Below are 12,366 nucleotides of genomic sequence, written 5' to 3' on the forward strand. Positions count from 1 at the left end.
TCTGAAGAGAAAAATGTGTCTCTTTCATCTTCTTCTTCCAAAGACACATACGCTTTCAGTATAATTGTATACAAAGGAATATGAAATAATGTACATACCTCAAGGCCTGCAACTGTGATTGCTGTGAAACCATTCTGCCCTACATCATTCAATGCAGATTTCCACCAAATAGTCATGTAGTTTACCTACATACACATTACTCCTGAATTTACCATTGTGATCTAAAAGATGACTGATGTATGTAAAATCTAGAAGCCACTCTGACTACTGTCTTGTGAGAAGCCAGCAGTGGTAAACCCAGTGTGCAATCACTCTAGCATTATTATACTGCATCACAGAATCCAAATAATTGACGCACAGTATCTGAACTATGAAGATAAATAAAGTCCAACATCTGTAATAAAATATAATCATTGAAAGTATCTAGAATGCAAAATTACATAAAACCTAGTAAAGATATAACTGTTTACACCTACCTACCTTTAGTGTGCAGTGATCTCAAGGCCAGATGTTCCCTTTACACATGAAAAAAAGAAGGAAAAAGAAAGCATTAGTGCTAATTTAGTTTTTAAAAGCTTTAAAACATATTATCAACTGGCAAACATTCAGCTAATATGAAGACTCATCCATAGACACTTGTTGATGCATGAAGTTTGGTTTGTGGGACCAAATCCAATATCCCTGCAGACTTCTATATTGTACTTTAAACTTACGCATTTCTGGATGTCAGACAGCCTTGACTTGGCTTGATGTAAACAGGAGACATTCTGAGTCAGAGGGAATTGAAAGCAAACTGTAAACAATCAGTATTGGAAGGCAAAGAAAAAGGAAGATTACATTTCAAGTACTTATTTGCTTAAATGCATAGGCTCTTCTTGTTAATGCTTATATTGTCCTAAGGTATAATACATTCTGCTTGTTTGATGTATTCCTAATGTTTTTATCATGTGCCTGTTCTCATACCGTTAATGAAAAGCACTGTCAATATTTTGGTTTTAGAACTACATAAAACTAGAATAATTAAGACACTTGTAGAAAAGAAAGTGGACAACAAAACATTCTTGTCTCAGTCCAGGTCAGCTGAAAAACAGCCAGCTAAGAAAAATAAAATCAGAACACAGGATCCTTTTACGTGTGCGGGCGGACAGAGCCAAGAACAACGAAGCCTTCTGCACACCAGGAGACTTTTAAGTGGTATAATACTTTGACTCCTAAAAAGACAAGTGTCTTGTAAAAGTTTACTGCCTTTTTTCTTGTTTTACTGATGTATATTCTTATTCTTATTTAAAAATGCATTCTACTTAGGGAATTTTTATTTTTTTGCCAAAATCTGATATTTTTACTAAGTATCTGGTATTGTCCATTACTGAAAAAACTTTGAAAAATAGGTAAGAGCCATTCTTATCTGACAAGAACATTGGGATCATACAGTAGCTATAGTGAGCCAGGAAGTGACGAATTATTTGCAGAAGACACGGCACAGCAGACAACCCATACTTTCTAGCTCCTCACTAGCTGTCGGGAAAGGTATAAGAATCTAACATAACCTGCACATTCTGTGAGCTGAACACACTGACACAAGGCAGAGGTACCGCAGACACCTTCAGGGACAAACCACTCTCTCTGACAGCAGTTAGCTGTATCTGAAGTATGAACTGACCAGAAGTTTGCACTCTGCAGAAGGGGAGCCAAACGCCTCGCCACAAGGTGCACACGCATTTTTTACCAGTAGTAAATTCTGCCTCTTTTTGTGTTCCTGCCCATAAAAACACCGGAATGTTGGGTGAGAGGATGTCCAGGAGCCTAGCTCTTTTTCAAAGTGGGACAGTTCTCAAGACTAGATAATAAGGTCATACACCTGAGACTTCTCCTCCTTGAGTCTTAAAAACCTTCAAGGATGGAAATTCTGTAACGTCCCTGGATAACCTGTTCCCGTGCTTCACAGCTGCCCGGTGAAGGCACGTTCCAGCAGCACCGCCACCAATACGGATGTACTGCTGGGAAGCTCTTCCCTTCCCCTCTGGGATTGCCCTCTCATTCTGCGCAGCTGTAATTTCGTCCTTTGCTTTGTATCTCTTAACCTCACATTTCTGAGGTTATAAAAAAAACACAGTTATAGTGTAACAAAAGCATAACAACATTGTATATATTCCCTTCAGCACATAACTTAGGAACCATTATTTTAATAGCTGAAAAAGTGGCAGACTTTTGCTTTATGAAACTTGCTTTTAGAAACGATTGGAAGCCTCTGACCTCCCAGTGCTCCCTCAAAAATAAAGCTCTGCAGCTTTAAAACCTGCCTGTGCTCGCTCCCCGCTCTCGCTGCAGGCAGCCAAGGCTCTGCAGCAGCCGGCTCATCCTATCAATAAGGTTCGGGCAGCCAAGGCGGAATATGGGAGGAGAATGGATCTGCCCCAGCTCCTCAATGAGATCAGGGCAAAGTATGAAGGGCTCATCACCAGCAATCAGATAAAGACCATCTCAGCAAGGACCCAGGTAATGACTGCATACAGACATACACCTTCCAGAGTAAGGAGACAACCCCTCTCTATACAATTCCTCCCTCAGCCTCTATGAGGTACAGTATTTCCTTTTCAATGCAGCATATTATCGGGGAAGGGATTTGGATTTTACTGCAGTAAGATGTGAATTAGAGGATACAGAAATAGATTTTGTTTAGGGTATGAAATTCACAGTAAAAGAATGCTGTGAATTTCATCTGGATGTTTTTCTGTACCTCAAACAGTAATATTGTTGTGATTTAGGAAACGATGACATATGCTGTAATGTGGTAACATCTAGCACTATTTACTTATCCCAGAGGAAAAGAGAATCTTGAAAATCAAAGGCAATGTAAAGAATCCAGTTATATACAGAACGCTTTACCATTTTAAGCACCTATATTAAAGAGAACTGTAGCTTTTCAGGAACTATTTTATATTGTTCACAGTAAAACTATGTCATACTCTTCAGCAAATATAATTTGTTCTTTCATACAGATTGATTAAATGTTATCAACACACAATGCTACTATTATAGATTTACATACAAAACATCTCTAAAACACAAATGAACTTTGAAATAAAATGGCAAAACAATTTTCAGCCATCAAATTCAGGGTGAAAATTAGGTATTATATCACCCTGTTGTACTACTTAGGTACTGCAGAAATTCTGGAGGTTTTTTTTAACCACAGGCCAGACTACTGCTGCAATCTGGCTGATCTACACAGTAATCCAATGACACACAGCAGCTATAAACTGGATAGTTAAGCCAAGCTTATATTTGTGTTTGGCACCAAACAGACAATGTGTGCTGATATCATGTTGTCACATAAATTCTGCAGTACGCAGGCAAAAAAAGGATAAGCAAAGAATATTGAGTCTTCACTTGTAGATTAGCCAAATCTAGATTTTTCACCCAGACAATGGCATGGTAAAATTACAATAGGTCAGTATGTTATGGGGGGAAAAAATGAACTTATTTCACTTGTTTCATAAGATCTGAATTATAGAGTTTATCTTCTTAGATTTGATGGCATCATAAGAACGTAACATAAAGCAGTAAAATATGCAAAAGAGCATTAATTGTTTCAAGTGCTTATGGCATCTTCATCACTTGCAGTTAAATTCAGAATCAAAAAGGAAAAATAACTTTCATAAGCAAAACAATAATTCTGGAAGTTAAATGTATTAACATATTCTCTAAATCAAAGATGAGCCAAAATCTAAAATGACCCCACACATGCCCAGGATTGGCTTAAAAAACCTGCTTTTAATAGGATTTTAAAAAAAGGAAAAAACCCCACATTTTCTTACAAACACAATACAGTGCTTGTTTGACTATTTACTTTTTTTTCCTAAGAATAAGCTTTGGCCTTAAGCATGGCAAATTATCTTAATATTTTAGTTCAGCAATAAGCTTAGATCAGGCACTCCACTTCTGAATTGTCACATTTAACAGGGGTGACAGCAGAACATGCCACTTTTTTCCTCTCTATGATAGGTAAATCTTACATAACCTGTCCTTAGAGGACAAGGAGAAGTGCTAGATTTGGATAAAGATGCTGTTCGTATTTAAATGAATGGAGGTAGTTGCTCTCAAATAACAATCTGAAATCTGGTCAATGACTTTATCAGGCAAAAATATAAATACAGCAATTGTCAGTTGTGATATATTCATGCAGCCACTCAAGAGGGCTCCCTCTCTATAAAGCTGTTCTTAGAAATCAAAAGTACATTAAAAACAATGAACCTTATTCATACCTGGAAGCTTGAACCGACTGGAATTCTAACTCCCATGAAGCTAAGCCCATTTACTCTAGAGATGAGTAAGGTCTCAGTACAACTGGTTCATTTCTATGGGAATTCCTCTACAACAAATACGTTAGGGATAAAGATGCAGTCAACTACTTGCCATCAAACATAGCAGGATAAGGGCTTCCCATCTACATGGTACATAAAATACTAACTCTTTACTGTTAGCTTTAACAAATTTATACGACTCTCAAAAAATTCCAATTAGAGATTTTAATATATGTATTTTATTTTCATGATTTGACTATGTTTTAATATTCATATCTTTTTTATATCCCCTGTAGCTAGAAGAAGCTACAATTAAAAGAATGGACAAAGACACAGAAGCATTAAAGGCAGCCAGAGCAGAACTCTGTGAAGCAAGACGGCAGTGGCACCATATGCAGATGGAAATTGAATCTCTCCACGCTGTGGTAAGCATCATAAAACGAAACTTGAAATCTCCTGGGAAAAAATATAAATCTTTTTTTTTTATGTTAACAATTTCACAATTCAGTTCATGCAACAATCACATCCACTGTACAGTGGAAATACAACAAACACAGAAATGCATAGCTTTGTGGTGGATTTTCAGCTCGTCACACAGAGCACTAACCAACAAGCAATAAGCCAGTCATTTGCTCACATTTAAGAGTACCGTATGTTTTGATTCAGGATCTGCCAAGCCATATACACGTGTTTTCATGTTTTCACACCTGCCAAACATGTATGTGCGTGATACTCCCTCACCAAGTTCCCGCTCATTCTGCCTAACCAACTCACATCAGGTTTATAACATTATTTGAATGCGTGGACCAAATTAATCAGTTCATTCATGATAAAATATGTCAACAGTTTACTGAATTCAGTAATATAGATAAGCTACAAGAGCACACAGATCACTCAGTTTTCATACCGTACTGAGCTGGATATAGTTTTAACCATATAAGTAAAAGCAGAAATCTGTAAAATCAATGGTAGTGGATTGCCGGTATAACAGAAGGCTACATTTTTTTATCCTATCTTAAATTATTACAGATTTTACTGGAAAATTTCACAGCAAAAGTATTCATCTTGAAAGCTTTAATCCTGCTCCTAAAGAATATTCTTAAAAGAACTGATGTAAAAATACACAGATTGTTAATGACAGCATGTATAACATCTTTACACATATACTTTGCAAATCTTAAAATATGAGATAAATTTCACAGGAAAAGGGTTTGGAACGTTCATTGCGTGCCACAGAGCAGCGGTACCATATGCAACTACAAAGTTTAGAAGCCGAGATTGAATGCTTAGAGAAAGAACTGCTGGAAGTGAGAAGAGGTATTGAGAAACAGCTTCAAGAGCATGAAATCCTCCTGAACACAAGGATGAAACTGGAGGAGGAGATAGCAACATATCGCAGTCTGCTTGAGCAAGAAGAGAGCAGGTACTTGTCTTTTAGAGAAAAGGTACTCAAATTTATCTTCCACTTCAGAACTTCTCATTGAAATAATAATCAGAACTGTAAATAGATGAGCCAATCATCAAAAAATTACAGTATAAAATCTTTAGAAATGGTTTCATTGTAACTTAACATCACTGATTCTGCACTTTCTGGAGCTGAGTGTCTCCACGATGGATTGCAGACAGTAGCACACTCACCGCATCCTCACTCGAGGCACTGCATGCCGCTGTAGACTTTGCATCCTGCTAGCTGCCTGACGTGGGCTCTGTTTGTCTCAGATCATCGATGAAGTAAGTCCACATGCGTGAAGTTCAGGGAAAGGAGCTCACATCTCATCCCATGACAGATGACCCTGCATGAGCAGTTCATACCACGTGGTGTCATTCAAAGTGTGTTAAGGCACACATTTGGGAGGGTCTACAAATCAGGCTGCTATTTAAGAATATGACTTCCAATGACATGTCTGCCCTTTCCTTGGTACACAAATATCAGTATTTTGAAATGTGGACATAAGAGAGGCAGCTGTACAAATGTAAGCAACAAGGAGGATACAGAAAAGGCAAAATATCATGTCTTGCACTCAGCACTGGTATCTTCACAAAATCAGGCACACAATGCTAAAATCTTTCCATGGAACTTTGCCTCCCTCAGTCCTTTCTACAGAAAATGGACAGTTTCAGGCCAGTAACCTCACACATTTGCCTAAGAATTCCAAACATGGGAGATAGAGTTAGAAGCATTAAATCTGAAACTATGAAAATACATAATTTAGTATTAATCCTGGCACACAACTGTCCGAAAATATTGATGAAATTGCACAGATATTTTCAGTAACTTTCTTTAGTTCTATAGTCAGAATGAGAAACCAACAAATAGTTCCTACAATCAAACAGAACTTCTCATGGTTCCTATATTTTTAAATGTTTCATAGCTGCCCATAAGAAAAGTTTTGGATTAAAGTAATTCAATATTATTACATGATTGCAATAATTTTTATTTTTGCAGGTTTCGTTGCTCTGTACCTGACCAGAAGGATGACAAAAAGCCTACCACTAGCAAGATTGCCTTTACACTGCCCGCAGGTGAGTTTTTAGACACCTTCCCTTTAGGGAATTATGGTCCTAAAGGAGGTTCCTAACTTCTGACAAATTACTGGCTACTGCAAAAGGATCTTCCAGTACAGGAGGAGGAAAAATACCTCTAGGTCCTGTGACCTGACCTTACTCTTCTGCATGCCTAGTATAGCTGCATTTTCTTTTACAGAGAGTGTCAAGAAGCATGAAACTGAGAAGGTGGAACTGATGACAAAACAAGCAATCCTAGATGGAAATATTATGAAGGAAAGTGCTGAAGCTCATGGCACTGTACAGTAAGATAAATACGAATTTAACACAATAACAATTAAAAGCAATGGTGGGCATATTTCGGTAGCTTTGAGCCTTCCTTTATTTAGTATCTCTTATATCACGCCCATATAGCCAAGAAGCTCCAGAATAATAATGATAGTCCTTGAAGGTATACTGAATGACGTTTTACAATAAATTAAATTTAAAAATTATTATTATTAGCATTTACTTGATAAGCTAACAATATTATGATGATGCTTCTGATTTGTAATTTCTATTTCTGTCAAGAATGAAACTATGAATAATTCACTTAGTTAAGGCTGAAAGCAAAAGAGCCCATACCATGTTTGCGAAGTTCCTCTGGGGTATATTTATGCACATAAACTCAGGCTTGGCTGCTCTAACTTGCTATTTGGAAACTCCAACGTTTCACCAATTACCAAACAGGGAATGGAGAGCCTGGCTCCTGAAAGGGCATGTGAAAGTCTGCTAGTACGTATTATTCACCTTCAATTACTTTAATTGTATTGGATTGCCTCATTCTTTTTTTTCTGCTGCTCTTAAAGCTCTTGTGTAGACTAGCATTTGACGTTACATTTAAAACAAACCACGTCACTAATACTGAACTGTCATCAGCTGTTGAAAACATGTAGAAATTCAGATTAAAGAATAGTGCCATCATATGGTCCACCATCCACATTCCATACCTGAACCTTATTTTCATACATGAGCTTTGTTCATCTTACACAGTCTGTCAAATTTGAACAGGGCTACTGAGCTGCGTAAAGCTTACTCTACCTGAGTAAGGCCCCCAGAGTCAGACTTTTAGACCTGGATCCTGACACATACTTAGAGGATTAAATCAATAGGATTTGAGCACCTAAATATTATTAAATCAGCTGGTTTTTCAATTCTCTGTATTTTATGCTGCCTTTTTTTCCCTTTTTTAAATTTAATGCAGATCGACATTCTGAGGTTTAGATCTAAACAAGATTTTTCTCCTCTCTATTTTGACAGCTTTCAGATGCAGAAACTCCATCCTCCTCACCATAGTACAGAGGTTTCTTGCAAAGTTTTTGACCTTGGCTTCCAAGCTTTCTCCTTGGAAACAAACTGCCTGATGTGCTTGGAGCAGTGGTTTTGTAACCATGTCTACTTAACAGTACAAAACAAAGAACATAATGGACCCTCACCCTTTATTTAGCTTTTCTGGAAAATGAACCCGTGAAAAAAAACAGAAAAACTCTAGTGCCTCGGTACCCATCTAAACTAACCTGACATTTTATTATGTAACTTCTCTCTACATTTTAAAAGCAGTCCTGAAGATAGGTATTTCCTATTGCTTAAAGGATCATAAATACATTTGCTTTACTGTTTCAGGACAGAAAAAGTGGATGAAGTTATTAAAGAATGGGAAGGTTCTTTCTTCAAGGACAACCCTCGCTTAAGGAAAAAATCGGTTTCATTGCGCTTTGATCTCCACCTAGCAGCAACAGATGAAGGATGTTTACATACTAAAAAGAAAGCTCTTCCCGACATTGAAGTCAGGCTGGTAATGAGGAGATCTTGCAGTATTCCTTCTATCAAACCCTAACCTACATCAAATTAACCCGAAGTTCATCTCCGACGGGCTCTGGAAATAAACTGTAGATGGACTTACATAGTCTGTTATCTTGCTACAACTACGAAATCTCACTAAGTACTTTGATTAATAAAAAAAAAAATTTCAAGATTTTAAAAGAAAAGAAGAAAAGCAAGGGAGTTAAGATTCCAAGAAAGCCAAGTTCTACTAGTTTTATACTGAGTGCAGCCCTTTAATTTTATCATTACTGTTTGTTTTTTGTAGTGTTTCACCAAATATTAAAAAAGAATTAAACTATAACTTTATACTTTGACATATTCTGCCTTTGTTAAAGAGAACTTGTTTTCTCTTGTTGGAAATGAGAACTGCATATTTCATTCTCTTAATTATTCAATATTGCATACACATAATGACTGATCAATCCTTCTAATAATTTATATCACAACTGTCATACTTCTTGAAATATTTTTTAAAATAACCCTTTCTAACAGCAAAAAATTACATACAAAGATGCTCTTAAAATATACAAACTATTAACAAATAATTTTCTTTTAGAAGTGGCTGGTATTTTAAAAATTTTTTTTTTAGGCAGCAACTGAGCAAAAATGTCTTTCCCTTACATAATTATATACACATTTTTAAAGTGTTGTTACAAACCAATAATATTTTAGCCATATTGCTCCACTGATTTTGAAGCAGTAATTTCCACTGAAAATCATTCATTTTCTTATTTGTCCACACAGATCTAAACTACAACTTCCTTAGCCATAGCAAGTAAAGTGGTACCCTTTAATTGTTCAAACGTAAGGAGTCAACCAACCATTTTAGTTCTAGGATTTGATTAATTTTGTATTAAAACAATGTGAACTAAAATATCTTCAACAAATTCCTCTTCTAACAAATCTTACAGGTAAGTTATGCTCTTGATCTAGTAAACACAACAAGTCACTATTATGCCAGGGTACAACTACTACAGTGTCAAATTAAATGGACAAAATAAGGGCTACATAGTCAAAGCAATATTCTACCACACCCATTAAGTATCCTCCACTACTAAAAGTAGCTATGGGCAAATACAAGTAACTGTACTTGCATCTGTACACAGAAAAAATCAGAAATACAAGCTCAGACATACTTCTTTATAACATTATGAGACAGATTTCAAACAAAAATCCAAATTGTATGACGACAAGAATGATTGTGTATGAGGATTTTTAAGAGGCACAGATGTCACAAACTCTCACTGAAATCACTGGGATTGCAGGGGCTCAGAATCTAGAAAAACCCCGTACAGTATTTGCTGGATTCGTGGCAGCATGTAAAAGATTAACTTAAGCGTCAGTATTTGCCTTATTACTTACGGCATGTGTTACAAAAACTGGTACTACAAATCCTGTCAGTGTTCAGTTATGCTTCTAACTTTTGTCAATGGTAAGAACAATGCGTTTATGTTGCCCACGGTTCTATGTCTACTGTGAAGCTGGGTAATTATCATTAACCTTAATACTGACCTGGTGGTGTTAATACTTGAGTATTTGGCATCCTGAATGTATTAGCCTGCTCTAGCATTTTCACTATGCAGCTTTTTTTTTGTGCTTATACTCTGTACATTTTACAATACTTGAATTTAAACTAAATTTTAATTGCTTTAAGGCACTTTAAACAGGGATACGAGTTCACCAAAGTAAATGGTAGTACTACAATAAAAAAGTGTTAAAATTGAGTTTGCCCATGTATATTTTGTGAGTTTTAATGTGTATACCTTAAAAGGAAAGAAGTAACAGAAATACGAAATAGAAGTTGTAGATAAAATAATCTGTAGCACCGCAACCAAGTGTTTTCTAAGCTCTCCTCTACAAATTCCCTAAGAATCTTTATCATAAGATGCAAAGTGAGTGTTCTGCTAAAAAAGTACTCTTTTTCTGGTAAATCCAGTAACCCTGACTAGATCTAAAGTCCTTTGTCGTGAGTAGGGTGCAAGAAAGAACAGAATACAGCATCTAGCATACAAAGTCTACAATCTAAAAGGTAAGTTGATAGGCAAAGATAAATAGCAAGCAAATATGTAACAGAAACTTTGCTTAATACATACACCTTTAAAACTGCCTAGGCAGACTCCCTCACGCGGGAAGAGCTTGCCTAGGCATATAAAAACTACTTGCACAAGTACATGGAAGGTACTGCTGCCTCTACAGTAAACTATAATGGAATAATCTTACTCATGGACATATATATTTTTTTAACCAGAGGGTGTTCGATATATTCTCTGTCCTACAGTACTTCTTGGAGTTTCATCTTCTCTAACTTAGCTCTAGATTTTTTTTTTCCCCTAACGACAGAAACCTCATTCAGCATAGTACAGAACACATACTTGACCTCACCTTGCAATACAACCTCCCTATTATTTTAGAAGAGAAAAATTACTATGTATCTACAGTAAACATTGTGTGGGATACTAAGTACCTAGAAAAAAAAAAACCTTTGACCTTAAACATATATGTTATTTCATCCATGTAACGGCCTGACCTCACAGTTTCTGAAGCCATCTCCCTGACCTCAACGACAGCACAAGAACATCCTGAGCTGTCCTGCGATGAGAAATTTATTCCACCCACAGAAGTTGCCATTGTTTAACATCGGACTCAATTGCTCATGAAACATACAGCTTCTGTTTGAAGTCTGAAACAACTGGCATAAACCCAGTTATGCTGTTTTATGATTGCGGAACTTGATGCTCTAAAAAAAAAAAAAAAAAAGACTGCAGTTTAAGAGCTGGTTTTGTTAACACACGACATTCTGCAGGCAGCCCACTCTTGCCTGGTCAGGGCTATTTTCTTCATGTGGAGCTTCCCGACACGGACTTCATCAGCTGCCACTCTAGACCTGGTTTGAGTGTGCATCCTGGTTTTAACTATGTTTTCTCCCCTTCCAGTACGTATTTCTCTTTTGCATTATTCACAAATTCCATCTCTTCAAATGTAAAGAGCTTACGCTTTTGTCCATGAACTACTCAAACTTCCACTAGTGTCAGTGTGACACAGAAAAAAAAGAAGTATTCACAATAACATCTCACTCTGATTTATGGTCACTTTAAAGCTGAATTTAAAAATATAACACTAAAGCCTGATACTATGGCAAAGAATTCTTCACTTCTGTGCTCCTAATTAAACGCAGACCAGTTGAGCTACTGCCATCTAATATTCGCAAACGGCTGACGTAAAAACAACTTTCATTGTTCAACCTACTTTCCACTGAATATATGTCCTCATTACAAAGCTTATGAAACTGTGGCTAATTAAAATAGTTGGATGGGAGCCAACTATTTAGAGCCCCCTGGTTAGTACCATGCAGTATAAACATTCCTATTAAATCAGTAAAACTACTTATGTCATACAGTATTTAAAAAAGTGTACACGGGCAAAATCTTTCACTGTCACAACACAGAAATCAGGCAAAGTAAAGAAAAAAAAAAACCCGAAAATGGCATAAAACAAAGTAAGGAATACATTGCTGGCTTTGAAAACACATACAATGATTCAGAACTATTAGCATGGCAAGTGAGTATCAGCAAATATACTTGAACATCATAATAAATATTTCAATAAGCTGCACAAATTTAGAATTTATTTTAATGTTATCAACACTAAATACATTTTAACACTATCAACAAAACCATGTTACTAAGAAACTAGA

General features: G+C 36.4%; 1 protein-coding gene and 1 long non-coding RNA gene across 2 annotated transcripts in view; one reads left to right on the plus strand and one right to left on the minus strand.

Annotated features, from left to right (window-relative positions):
• The window catches only part of LOC147597763 (uncharacterized), a 53,851-nt gene extending 53,328 nt beyond the window's left edge, over positions 1 to 523 (minus strand). Inside the window, exon 1 of the long non-coding RNA XR_015261087.1 lies at positions 481 to 523. This is a non-coding gene — a long non-coding RNA (uncharacterized LOC147597763). The remainder of the gene's footprint in view (positions 1 to 480) is intronic.
• A 1,840-nt stretch (positions 524 to 2,363) lies between these two features.
• On the plus strand, positions 2,364 to 10,396 carry KRT222 (keratin 222). The gene is made up of 6 exons (XM_010126949.2): positions 2,364 to 2,496; positions 4,601 to 4,729; positions 5,507 to 5,727; positions 6,751 to 6,827; positions 7,009 to 7,114; positions 8,472 to 10,396. Exons 1-6 carry the CDS (start codon positions 2,404 to 2,406, stop codon positions 8,683 to 8,685), a joined length of 840 nt encoding a protein of 279 aa, XP_010125251.1. The 5' UTR covers positions 2,364 to 2,403; the 3' UTR covers positions 8,686 to 10,396.
• The last annotated feature ends 1,970 nt before the right edge of the window (positions 10,397 to 12,366 follow it).

Source organism: Chlamydotis macqueenii, chromosome 25, assembly GCF_036417535.1.
Source record: "Chlamydotis macqueenii isolate bChlMac1 chromosome 25, bChlMac1.mat, whole genome shotgun sequence".
Classification (NCBI taxonomy): Eukaryota; Metazoa; Chordata; class Aves; order Otidiformes; family Otididae; genus Chlamydotis; species Chlamydotis macqueenii.

Coding starts and splice junctions, on each gene's coding strand:
- KRT222 (XM_010126949.2), top strand. CDS start 2,404: ATGGATCTGCCCCAGCTCCTCAATGAGATCAGGGCAAAGTATGAAGGG. Junction 6,828..7,008: donor TGCCTTTACACTGCCCGCAG/GTGAGTTTTTAG, acceptor TTTCTTTTACAG/AGAGTGTCAAGAAGCATGAA. Junction 7,115..8,471: donor GAAGCTCATGGCACTGTACA/GTAAGATAAATA, acceptor TTACTGTTTCAG/GACAGAAAAAGTGGATGAAG.